This window comes from Mustela nigripes, chromosome 6 (assembly GCF_022355385.1).
Source record: "Mustela nigripes isolate SB6536 chromosome 6, MUSNIG.SB6536, whole genome shotgun sequence".
Classification (NCBI taxonomy): domain Eukaryota; kingdom Metazoa; phylum Chordata; class Mammalia; order Carnivora; family Mustelidae; genus Mustela; species Mustela nigripes.
Window position 1 is genome coordinate 87473978 of NC_081562.1, and position 11982 is coordinate 87485959.

The window sequence follows — 11982 nt, forward strand, 5'->3', positions numbered from 1 at the left end:
GGAGGTCTAGCAGCTCATGCTTGCCCAGGTGTACCTGGATGGGGTGGAAAGCTTTCAGCTCGTCAGCTGGAGTAGGGACCAGCGCCAAGGAAAGAACTCCTCCATCCCCAAGCTCTTCAACAACTGAAGGCCCTCTTAGGTTCCCCCACATGAGAGAAGGCAAGGGGGAGATGAAAGTCTACAAGGTCCCACCTTCCCCTCTAAAAACTGTGAGTCAACAGGACCTCCCAGAGTGTGACCCTGCCTCTACCATGCTCCAACAATATAGAAACCACCCAATCTTGCCCATTTCAATCCCATACGGTGGGTAGGAGGGAGTGACTGCCTTAGAGGCAAAGAATCAGCATTCCAGCTGTTCTGCAGACAGACAGCACTGGAAGAGGGGAATCTCCAGTGGGGAGAAAGGTGGCCAGGGAAGACGCAGAGGCTTGATGTGAAACACAATGCACTTTATTGGCGACAGAATGGTTGGCAGAGGGGTCCGTGTGTTATATACATCAGAACTGGTGACCATTTCCCCCAGGGAGGGGACCCCAAGGGCAGGACAAGGTGGTGGCTCAGGCCACTCCTGGACAACCAGGCAGAGACGGGAGCCCGAGAAAGCACCCGGAGTTCTCGAGGCTGCGCTCTGCCAGGAGTCCGGAGGGAAGAGCCAGAGGCCCGGGTCTTCGAGCTCCAAAGAGCGGCTAGGAGGGGGCGGTGCTGGGATGGGTGTCGAGGGGTGGGTGGCGCTGACGACGGAGGGAAGGTGCGGCTGGGGGCATGAGGCACCGGGGAGGCTGCGGGACCCAGGCGCAGCGTTTATCTCGAGCAGCGCTGCGAGGACTGCGAGAACTTGACGCTCCCGCCCCGGCTGCTGCCGGAGCTGAAGCCTCCGCTGCTCACCCCGCAGCGAGCCCCGGAGCCGAAGCTGCTGCCGCCCCCGAAGCCGCTGCTGCCACCTCCAAAGCCGCTGCCGCCGCTGAACCCACGGCCGCCGCCGAAGCCGCCGCTGCCGCCGCCGAAACCGCTGCCGCCGCCGAAACCGCTGCCGCCTCCGAAGCCACTGCCACTTGCCCGGCCGAAGCCACTGCCCGCGCCCCCTCCCGCACCGAAGCCGCTGCCGAAGCCGCCGCCTAATCCACCTGCCGAGCCCGATGTTGCGCCGCCACTGCTGACCACGGCTGCAGGGGAGAGGACAGAATAGTGATTAGCGCCCAGCCCCCACCTCCCTGTATCGTAACTAACGGGCCCGGGATGATGGGCAGGAGACCAAGGCAGCTTTGCTCCTGATGATCACCATGATGCAGTTTAATGACATAAGGTGCTCGCCCCCTAGTGCTAAGTCATTAATGACTCTCCCAGTGGTTCCTTCTACCTATGGTCAATTCTTGATGACACCGTTTGAGATGATCCAGAATTTCTCTGCCCATTAACAGGCTCCCTGCTGGATATTCACCGTCCCATATAGATCAATTAATAGTGCCCTGAACCCAAAACAATGACAAAAGCTGCCCCTTCCACCCATGGAAAACCTCTCCAACTCCCATAGAAATATTTTCTAAGTAAGGTGCTACTGCCCTGTGTGAGTATAGATATTTCAGAATCGGTTCTCATTGTCATAGTTACTTTGGCTACTTACAGATGCTGACAGCGCTCTGGCACTCTCCAGACATTCTGTAGGAGAAAGCAAGAGAGAGAGCTCTGTCACAAAGCAAATTCCCAGCAATATTTCATAGATGAAGGTGTTGAACAGCAACCAGAACTAATTCAGAAGCCAAGCAGATCAGTGCTGTTTCTGACCCTTCTGTGGACCATAACAGTGCGCACTGGTTTCACTTGAACTTTGGCCATCTATGGAAAGAGTGGGCTGGTGAAAGCAAATGCTTCTCTGCAGAGCCTGTGGAAGGCGGAGGCCTCTCTCTATACAGCAGGCCTCTGTTCTCATTTTCTTGGTCATTTATCAGGCTCTCAGCAGGTGCCTTCTGTCAGGGAGGGTGGGGAGATGGAATTAGAGCCCACCTGCACTCCTCCCCCTCCAGCAGCTTCCTGTAGGTGGCAATCTCCACGTCCAGGGCCAGCTTGACGTTCATCAGCTCCTGGTACTCCTTCAGCAGCCGGGCCAGGTCATCCTTGGCCTGCTGTAGGGCAGCCTGCAGCTCTTGGAGCTTGGCATTGGCGTCCTTAAGGGCCAGCTCCCCACGCTGCTCAGCCTCAGCGATGGCCGCCTGCAGGTTGGCATTCTGGGGCAGGGAGAGGCAGGAGAAGAGATGAGCCTGGGAGGGTCCCATACTCTCTGAGTCTTACAATAGCTTATCCCATAGCAAGCATCTTCAAGCCAGGCAACAGCACTTCCCAACACCTACATCTTGTCTTCATCTACCAAGATATTTTACCTATCAATTACCAGCCCTCTAGACTGGCCTGGTCTTTGAACTAACTGGGGATGACCCCAGAAGTCCATTCCAGACTAGGGCTTCTGAGATCCTTACCCCAGCCCCCGCCAGTCCCATCCATTGCCATCCCACCTGCTTCTTAACATTCTCGATCTCAGCCCGCAGCCTCTGGAGCATCCTGTTGAGCTCCATGATCTCACTCTTGGTGCTCTTCAGGTCATCCCCATGTCTGCCGGCCGTGGTCTGCAGCTCTCCCAGCTGGGGAACAGAAGACACGAAGAGGTGTTGATGTAGCTTTGACTGACTTGTTTCTCCATCCCTAACATCACCCACCCATCCTTGAGGTGCTCAGAAAGCATTTGTTCAAATGACATTGAGTATGCTTCAGCAGGGACACTTTGGAGGCCACAGGGAAAAGAACCGTCTGGGTTGCCATGGTCAGCATTCTCCCACCCTTCAGTCCCTGAGCAAGCTAGAATCTGTCCCATGTGGTCTGACAGGGGACAGTGGAATCCATTTCCACCAGGGCCGGCACTTTCTGCAACTGAACAACCATTAGAAAGATGTCCCCAGAGAGTAGAACCAAGAGGAGTCCACCCAGTGACCGCAGGGGACTCACTACCCAGCAGGCCCATGGGCCATGGCCTCCCTGAAACCTCTCAGAGGTGTCTAGCTCCCACCTTGGTCTGATACAGCGCCTCAGCCTCGGCCTTGCTCCTCTGGGCAATCTCCTCATACTGGGCCTTGACCTCGGCGATGATGCTGTCCAGGTCCAGGAAGCGGTTGTTGTCCATGGATAGGACCACGGATGTGTCGCTGACATGGCTCTGCATCTGGGACAGCTCCTACCAACACAGAGCCTGTTAATTTCTCAGGGCCTCTGGAACAAGCATAGAGAGGCCTGGAAACAACAGACCCATTCTCTGACTCAGCACTGAAGGTACATCTACCCCACCCTGACCCGCAGCTCCTCAGAGAACCCCAAGTCTGTCATCTACCCTGTGGAACCCCAACAAGGGGCCCTAACTCTTCCTGGGCTCTAGATACCAAAGTGCCCCAGTCTTGAGACTATCTCACCTTCCCTTGCTCCCCTCTTAGGAGGTAACGTCCTCACCATATCATAGAGGTTCGTCAGGAAGTTGATTTCATCCATTAAGGCATCCACCTTGGCCTGAAGCTCCACCTTGTTCATGTAGGCGGCGTCCACGTCCTGGGAAAGACAGAAGCATAAAGGCCTCATTCCCCCAAGGAATAAACAACAAACTGCACGTGCAGCAGGAAAAAGTCAGGACAGGCTGGTGACTGACCAGTCCTTGTCCGAGGCTGGTCTGCACGTGAAGGAGTAACTCAAATCCCACTGGGATGATTCAAAATGGAAAACAAACAAACTAACTCTTTCAGGGATCTTTCCAGACTACAAAGAACCTGGCTTCTCTTTTTTGCTCTAAGTGCCTGAATTTGGCAGCTCCATGGCAGTGGAGTAAGAAGATTTCCCAGCTCAGCTGGAAACCTGAGCCCACAAGCCCCAGGAACCTCACACACAGCCCTTACCTTCTTCAGGGTCACAAATTCATTCTCAGCAGCTGTACGTTTATTGATTTCATCCTCATACCTGTAAGGATTAAAAAGAAATAGCTGAGTTTGGGTTTTGAGGTAGTCATACACACCACTTTCGTCTGAAACTGAAAGTTCATCTCTCCATCCCTGTCCCTCAGCAGCCCCTCTCAGAAGAACACATCCTCCTTACCATCCCCCTCTTCGTTAGGGGGACCGGCCGTTCCAGTTTGCCCCAGCACACTGGCCTTGTTCTAGCACTGAAAGTCCCACATCCTGGGAAGCCTCTCTGTGCCAGGGAAACTGGGACGGTTGGTCAGCACATCATGAGTTGTCCCAGCATTTCTTCAGATCCTAGAACCAGAATCTTCCCCAACATGGACCATGAGGAAGTGCTTCCTCAAGCCTACACTCATGCCACTTGCCATAACTTCCCTTGTCCTTGGGGAACGAGGGTGAGCAGGGAGCCCAATGAACCAAACTGCCCTCTGTAAAGGTAAGGAGAGGAAGACAGTCTAGGGGGGTGGGGAGAAGGTGGACAGAAAGAGTGCTGGAAGAGCTGGGCCTCGAAACCTGGTTGCCCATGGCAACTTCCCATTCATGCATCTGTCACTCACTTCTTCTTGAAGTCCTCCACTAGGTCCTGCATGTTCCTCAACTCTGAGTCCAGGCGGCCCCTCTCCCCCAGGATGCTGTCCAGGTAGCTCCGCTGGTTGCTGATATAAGTCTCAAAGAGGGGCTCCAGGTTATTGGTGCCGGTCATGGAATTTGTGCCCTGCTGCTGGAGCAGGTTCCACTTGGTCTCCAGGACCTTGTTCTGCTGCTCCAGGAACCGCACCTGCATCAGGAGGAAGCCGCATCAGGCAACACTAGTGGCAGAGGCACGGTGTGGAGGAAGTTCTGAACCACCAGTAGTTCAGATAAGATTAAGTGTCTGAATCTCCCATCCCCCAGCACAAAGGCCTAGAAAGAATGTGAAGTTAGGTCCCTACTGTAGTTGGAGAGGCTATGGGCAGATGACTGCTTGATTTGGGCCACTAAAGATGCAGCATGGTTTGGAAAGTTCTAGAAGGAGGAGAAATACGTGGGACAACTGGAAGTAACCCTTGTCTGGAAGCAGAGTTTTAAAGATGACTGCTCTGCATCACCAGGGGACTTCAGGACTCTAGCCCAAACAGTGTGCTCTGCAGAAATGTACTTGAACTCAGCAGCACAGCTTCTACCTAAAACTCTGCTGACACTCAGCCCTTCAAGGGATGTGAATCACTGGGAACTGATACTGATTGGAATGCCATAATCAGCATGGCAGGAAGGATCCCATCAGTGTAAGCTACCCTGATCTGGAGGGTACCAAGCACCCCTCTCTTCCAGACCAGGTCAATTTAGGGATACAGACTCACTCCCAGCTTCTCTGCAGACCTGTTGGGACTAAGGTTCCAGGTAAGCCTCTTTAATCCCTTCTTTAGGGCATCCACCTCCTTTGTCTGGCACAGGGGCAAGGAGGGAGCAGGCCTCCCAGAAAACCTCAAAGGGTAGCTCATGTCCAAAAAATGCCCAGTCCTGGGTCAGACGCTGCCCTGCCAGGAGTCGTGGCTCTTGCTGTGTGTTGCCAGTGCTGCAGCCTAGGCCTAAATAAGGCAACAGTCAGGAGACTAGAGCAGGGAGCTAGAGAAGCAGGACTTGCAGATGTCCAGGTCCAAAGAGGAGCCCATTGTCTTCCCTACACAAGGGACCATGTAGGCAAACTCATCAGCCTTGAACGTCTTCCCAGACCGTAGAGCTCTGCCTAACCATCCCCCTACAGCCTGGCTCATCCAATATTGATCCTAAACACCGTCTAGAAGTCAAACTCAAAGTCCCAGCCCAGAAATGGGGGCCCAGTCCAAACTTCATCACCTTGTCGATGAAGGAAGCAAACTTGTTGTTGAGGGTCTTGATCTGCTCCCGCTCCTGGGTCTTTACTTGCCCAATTTGGGGGTCGATCTCCACATTGAGGGGCTGCAGGAGGCTCTGGTTTATGGTCACTTCCTGGATTCCTCCAGGGAAGCCACCAGGACCAAAGCCACCAGGCCCACCAAAGCCACCAGGCCCACCAAAACCACCTGCCCCTCCTAAGCCACCAGCTCCTCCAAAGCCACCAACTCCTCCAAAGCCACCAAGCCCTCCTAAGCCACCAGCCCCTCCAAAGCCACCAGCCCCTCCTAAGCCACCAGCTCCTCCAAAGCCACCTCCCATTCCTCTGCCACCACCAAAGCCACCACCAAAGCCACCTCCATAGCCACCCCCAAAGCCACTGCCACAGCTGCTACGCCCTCCCCCAAAGCCACCAGCCCGGGAGCCACCAGCCACACTGATGGAGATGCTCTTGTTGCCACCCAGGCTGTAGAGGCTTCGACTGCCAAAACCGCCTGCTCCGGCCCGGAACCCACAGGCCCCTCCGCCAGTTCCCCCAGAGCGGGCCACACAGCTCATCCTGCTGCTGCCGGAGACCACGGCAGAGCGGCCCGAGAATCCCTGGCTGCCGCCACCAGATGTCTTGCAGACTTGTCTGTTCATGGTGAGAGGGCTTGATGAAGGAAGAGCACAAGAGTTAAGCAGGACACTGAGAGTCAGAGGAAGAGGGAAGGGAACTGAAGACTTGTGCAGAATAAATCCCTTTATATACCTCAAGGAGGTAGCTGGGCTCAAACCAAGGAGAGATAATTAATCCCAAACAGTTATGGGTGGGGTTTGCCTCCAAGGCAATAAGTTTGTTCCAGGCTACTAAACACACCTTGAAAATAATCTGAAATGGTAAAAATGCTAAGGTGGCAGGCTTACCTGGCAGGGGGTGGCGCCTGGCGTGCCCCATGCTTGGGCATGGCCACCTCCTAGCTTTGTCTGACAAGACCCAGGAGGCACACTCATCCCTGCCAGGTGCTCAGCGGCCATCTCTCTGCCTTCCGCTGTGGAACAACTGGACTGGAAGGTGGGTTCAGGAGGTTCTGGTTGTCTGGGTAGTGGAAACAGTGAAGCCCACCCAGACTCAGTGCAAGGATCTCGACAGAAGGGATGATTCAGTTCACTCCACAGCCAACACATGGCCATCGAATGCCCACTGGGTGCCCAGCTCGGTGCTGGGTTTGGGAATGAAATGATGACCTCTCTTCCTCCCTTTCTGGAAACAGAGCTCAGAGCCATGACAAATCTTCCTCCTATCCCATGGTGCAGGTCAGGAGGCAATGGCATTTGGGTTTGTGACGGTCTTCCAAGAAAAAGGGCAGTTAGCACCTATGCACTTTGATGAGACATCAGCAAAATTCAACATGAGAAATGTTTGTTTGTTTGCTTGCTTGCTTTGAAATTTCCCGGAGAAACTGTACATTATTCCATATCTTGGCGGATCTCGAAAGCTTCCTTTCCTGCTTCCCACATTTTTGCCACTTCTCTGGTTTCAGCCCAAGTCCCAGAGGACAGGAAATTCAAATATCAATTCTACCACCTGTTCACCAAGTAATTACTGATTTTCTAACTCGTGCTAGGCACAGTGCAAGGTACAGATTCTCTGTGGTGAACAGGACACACAGGGACCATTCTCAGAAGGGACTATGCTCCCAGGAGTCTGTAGCCTCAGTATCCAGACCCACCCCCAGCCTCGGGAAGCCGGACCAGCAGTGCCATAGCACAGCCATACGTGTCTGACTCTGAAAGCCTGAGAACTTGCCAGCCTGGTGTTTTTCAGAGGCTTAGGACTGGACTTGGCTTGTCCAAGAGGAAAGCCTTCCTGCCAAATTAGCCGCTTATCTCTCCAGGACAGGTCTTTTTTCGTTCTCTCTGCCACACGTTAGGCCCTGCTAAGGGTGTGGCTTGTGCAGAGCCCGCAGAAGCTGGCTCAATGAGAAGGGAGGAAAGGACAGGGGGTTGATCAGGGCTGGGTGGGGCTGGGAATGGCCCAAGCACAGAGGAAATGAAATTTTCTTCTGTGACCTGGTTCTCGCATTCTGTCCTTCTCTGCCATTTGTTATTCACAGGCTACCCATCATCTTGGCCCCTTCCTGAGAATGAAGTCATAAGCTTTCCAGGAGTTTACGATCTTCTTAACGTACTGGATCCCTTGCTTCTTAGCACTGTGCTTTGCCAATGATAGATGCTCATAAAAGTTGTTTGGTTGAATGAATCAATCAATTAATCAACTGATAAATTCATGAATAAATTAAGGCTTTACTGAATTACAACCAAATAAAACCGGTCAAAAGTAGGTTCAAATCCCATGACATGAGGTAACCTAAACTAATTGAGATTATCTTAGCATGAGGAATCCAGACCTCTCAAATCTGGTGTGCAGATATACATGCACAATGAATGCCTCCTCCTTTCCAGTAGAAAAAATGTTGTGGAATCACAGTTCAGGAACCAACCAATTGAGAATCACTCCATCAGAGGGGTGGGGGGATGGGCAAAATAGATGAAGGGGATTAAGAGACACAAACTTTCAGTTTATAAAATATTTATTTAAAAAATAAATAAATCTCAGGAATGTTAAGTACTGCATAGGGAATATAGTCAATGGTATTGTAGTAACTTTGCATTGTGACAGACACCTGGTGAGCATTTTATAATGTACGTAATTTTAGAATCACTACTTGCACACTGAAACTAATGTAATTTTGTCTGTCTATTATATTTTAATTTAAAAAGAATCAATCAGGGGCACCTGGATGGCTCAGTTGGTTAAATGTCTGCCTTCCGCTGGGGTCAGGATCCCAGGGTCCTGAGATGGAACTCCCGAGCTGGGATCCCTGCTCAGAGGGGAGTCTGCTTCTCTCTCTCCCTCAGCCTGCCCCTCCTCATGTGCTCTCTCTCTCTCTCTCTCTCTCTCTCTCTTTCTCTCTCTCTCCAGCTCACTTGCTCACTTGCTCTCAAATAAATAAATAAAATTTTAAATAAATAAATAAAGTCCCAGAGTCGGCTTGAAGTTGACTGGGTATTTGAGATCCTACAATCTGCCTCTTGCCTTGTACTGGGATCCCCTCCCTAGCAAGTCTAAACTGAAACTCTGACCTTCCCCAGCCACTGGCCCAGACTTCATGACATGTGAAATTGGCCCAAGGCCGAGACGGTGGCCACCAATAGCCACCCTCCTTCACTTTTCTCCCTCAGAAGAACCACACTTTAAAGAATGAACCAAACCCAGAGCTGGGCCAGCCCCACCCCATGACTAAACATGACCAAAGCTGTTTAGATCCTCTGGGTTTCAGCATCATTAACCATTGAAGATGGCAATCACCTCGGCCCCTCTGAATCTCACAGGAACAGAGCTAGATGAGTGGGATCTGTCAAGTGTGTCAAAAAATATTTCGCAGGGGCGCCTGGGTGGCTCAATCCATTAAGCATCTGACTCTTGATTTCAGCTCTGGTCTTGATCTCAGGTCCTGACTTCAGGGTCGTGAGATGGAGTCCAATTTCGGGCTCGGCACTCAGTATGGAGTCTGCTTAAGATTCTCTCTCTCCTTCTCCCTCCGCCCCTCCCCACCCCACACTTTCTCTCTCTCTCACTCTCTCTCTTTCCTTTTCTCTAAAATAAATAAATAAATCTTTTAAAAAATGTGCCACAAAAATTGGGCCATATTTATTTTTCTTAGTATTAAAAACCAAGTACTTTAGAGCCAAATGGACCCAGTTTTTTCAAATTTTTTTAATGGAAATCTAACTGACATACATCATGGTAGTTCAGGTGTACACAGACCCAGTTTTTAAATCTCAGTGTTGTCACTGCACCTCCCTGAGCAAGGTTTAACCTCTCGAGGCCTCAGTTTCCTTGTCTATAAGATTCAGTTATTAATGATATGTTTCTCATAAGGTCATTGTCATGCCTGGAAAGTTACCTAGCATACCCCCTGAGTTCAGGCCATGTTCACTCTCATTGTTAACTATTCTTGTCAGCTTTCTTGCCTGTCAAAAGAATCAATTCCATAAAATGATTATTCCATTTGCATTTATCCACGTAACATCCCCCCCCCCCACAGGGAATGGGAGCACAGCTTGGGGCTGGATAGATAGAAGCCGTATCAAACTCCATGACTTAGGATGAGGGGAAGCGGGGCCTCAACTGTCAGCCTTCCACAGAAAAACCAGTGAGCAAATATGAAGAGTGTTTTCTGAGCCTTGACTCTCTCAGTTGCCATGTGTTAGAATCGTTTCCAAAGAGTTCACAGTCTAGACAAGCCAAACCAAGCAAGACTGTAAAACTGTTTGTTGTGTAGTGGGTGCTGTGAGGGCGTGGACAGTTGGAAAAACAAGGAATCATACAGGAAAGCTTCATGAAGAGACGTGGGCCAAAACTTCTGAGAAGGGCAGGATTAGAGACAAGGAAAAGCATTTCAACCTGGGTGGTCATGAGCCAAGTCTCAGTGTTGAAAACGAGCATAGTTGGATTCAGAAAGTGATGACCATGGCAGACTTTTGTCATTTGTGGCTACACAACATCGTGAACACGATTCCTACATTTTGGCTATTTCCCACATTGTGATTCCCACCTTCCTAGGGCAAAATCCAGAAAAGATGTTCCCAGACTCCTTTACAGCTGAAGGCCAGGCCTCTGGGCTAGATTCTTCCAATGAGGTAGACCCTTGTGAGACTCAGACTCTGATATAGATGATGTAAGGAGATAGCCATGGACAGACAAAGCAATTGGGCTTCCTAGAGAGTGCAATGACAGACACATCTGGGCCTCCATGGGCAGAGGTGGGATGTTGTCACCTTGCCCCAAACATCATGGGCACAACAGCAATGGCCACGTCGTTGTCAGGAGAGCAGCCCCCAGGTGTGGCTGAGCATGACTCTAGGCTACCCAACTCCCAGAGATGCCGGGGGCAACGATGTCCCTTAATGCACTATTTTTCATTTACATTTGACAGAATGGATGTTCATATTTGCAGGAATGAGCCCTGACCAATACAGGGATGAGGTAGCCCTGGCTAGAGAAGAAAGGCACTGGAGGGTGGAATAGGATGGAGGGCCTGCCTGACAGAACGAGGTTGTTGTGTGGCTGGGTGTGGGCCCTGAAGTCTAGGGTATGAATCCCTAGGATTCATAAACCCACAGTGAATCAAGGTACCCAACTGTCCCCGAACTGGGGGAGATTCCAGCCATGGCCAGAGCCCACTGATTCTAAGCCATACTTGCTATTCCTCTGGGGGGAATTAGCTTGAAGAAGAATCTTTGAGAAGCAAAGTCACAACCCACCATTGTTTTCACCTAGTTCTAGAGCTGGGACCTTTCCAGACAGTAGCAGAAGGAGTAGAAGGAAGGGCTTAATCTATTCTTGTTCTGCTGCCACAATTTCAGAGCAGGCATTGCCCATGAGGGAACAGGAAGCCAACCAGGAACTAGAAATGTATTAGCAGGACTAGAACATTGATTCGACTGAAGAGTCCTCAGTGATACAGGTGATGGAAGTGGAGGAAGCAACCCTGGGTTGAAATTCATGATGGTCCTGCCCAGCCCTCTGGATTGGCAAGACCCAATAAATATTTGGAAAAAACACAGTTGACTTACACTCACCCTGTACATCTGGATTATTTGAAGCTTAATTAAGCATCCTAAGCTCTTCTCCCTAGATAAATGAGTGAGTCACTGTTTTACAGTGTATAAAATCAGCCTCATAGGACGCTGCAACCAGGAGGCTGGCCAGTGTACTGCTCTGCCTCGAGGCAGTCCCCTGTCTTTCCACGAAGCCTCTCCTGCTCTTCAGGATCGCCATGGAAGGCTATTTATCCAAACTTCTGGCATATCCAGGCCATCAAGGCACCACCCTAAACTGAGGAAGTTCTTGGATCTAGCTTCAGTACCCTCTGCTCCAGCAGGAGGCCACCTCTTTGTGGGATCAATGAAGTCAGGGTCTACAAGGGTCTCACCCACCTGACCATGATGCCACTTTGGCTCCCACCCCTGTCCAGATCTGAAGGCCCCTTTTCACATCAAAAACCTATATTGACATTCATATAGATTAGAATTTGGGGGTGCCTGGGTGGCTCAGTGGGTTAAGCCGCTGCCTTCGGCTCAGGTCATGATC

General features: G+C 51.2%; 1 protein-coding gene across 3 annotated transcripts; it reads right to left on the minus strand.

Moving 5' to 3' along the window:
* Positions 1–710: 710 nt before the first annotated feature.
* On the minus strand, positions 711–6485 carry KRT3 (keratin 3). Of its 3 annotated transcripts, none has more exons than XM_059404864.1 (10): positions 6233–6485; positions 5826–6037; positions 4547–4767; positions 3927–3987; positions 3490–3585; positions 3056–3220; positions 2508–2633; positions 2002–2222; positions 1622–1656; positions 711–1163 (listed from the first exon to the last, which is right to left on the minus strand). In XM_059404864.1, exons 1-10 carry the CDS (start codon positions 6483–6485, stop codon positions 802–804), a joined length of 1752 nt encoding a protein of 583 aa, XP_059260847.1. In that variant the 3' UTR covers positions 711–801. The 3 variants fall into 3 exon arrangements, with proteins under 3 accessions (XP_059260847.1, XP_059260846.1, XP_059260845.1); XM_059404863.1 differs by having other exon boundaries at positions 5826–6031; positions 6104–6485; XM_059404862.1 differs by having other exon boundaries at positions 5826–6031; positions 6068–6485.
* Positions 6486–11982: the final 5497 nt, after the last annotated feature.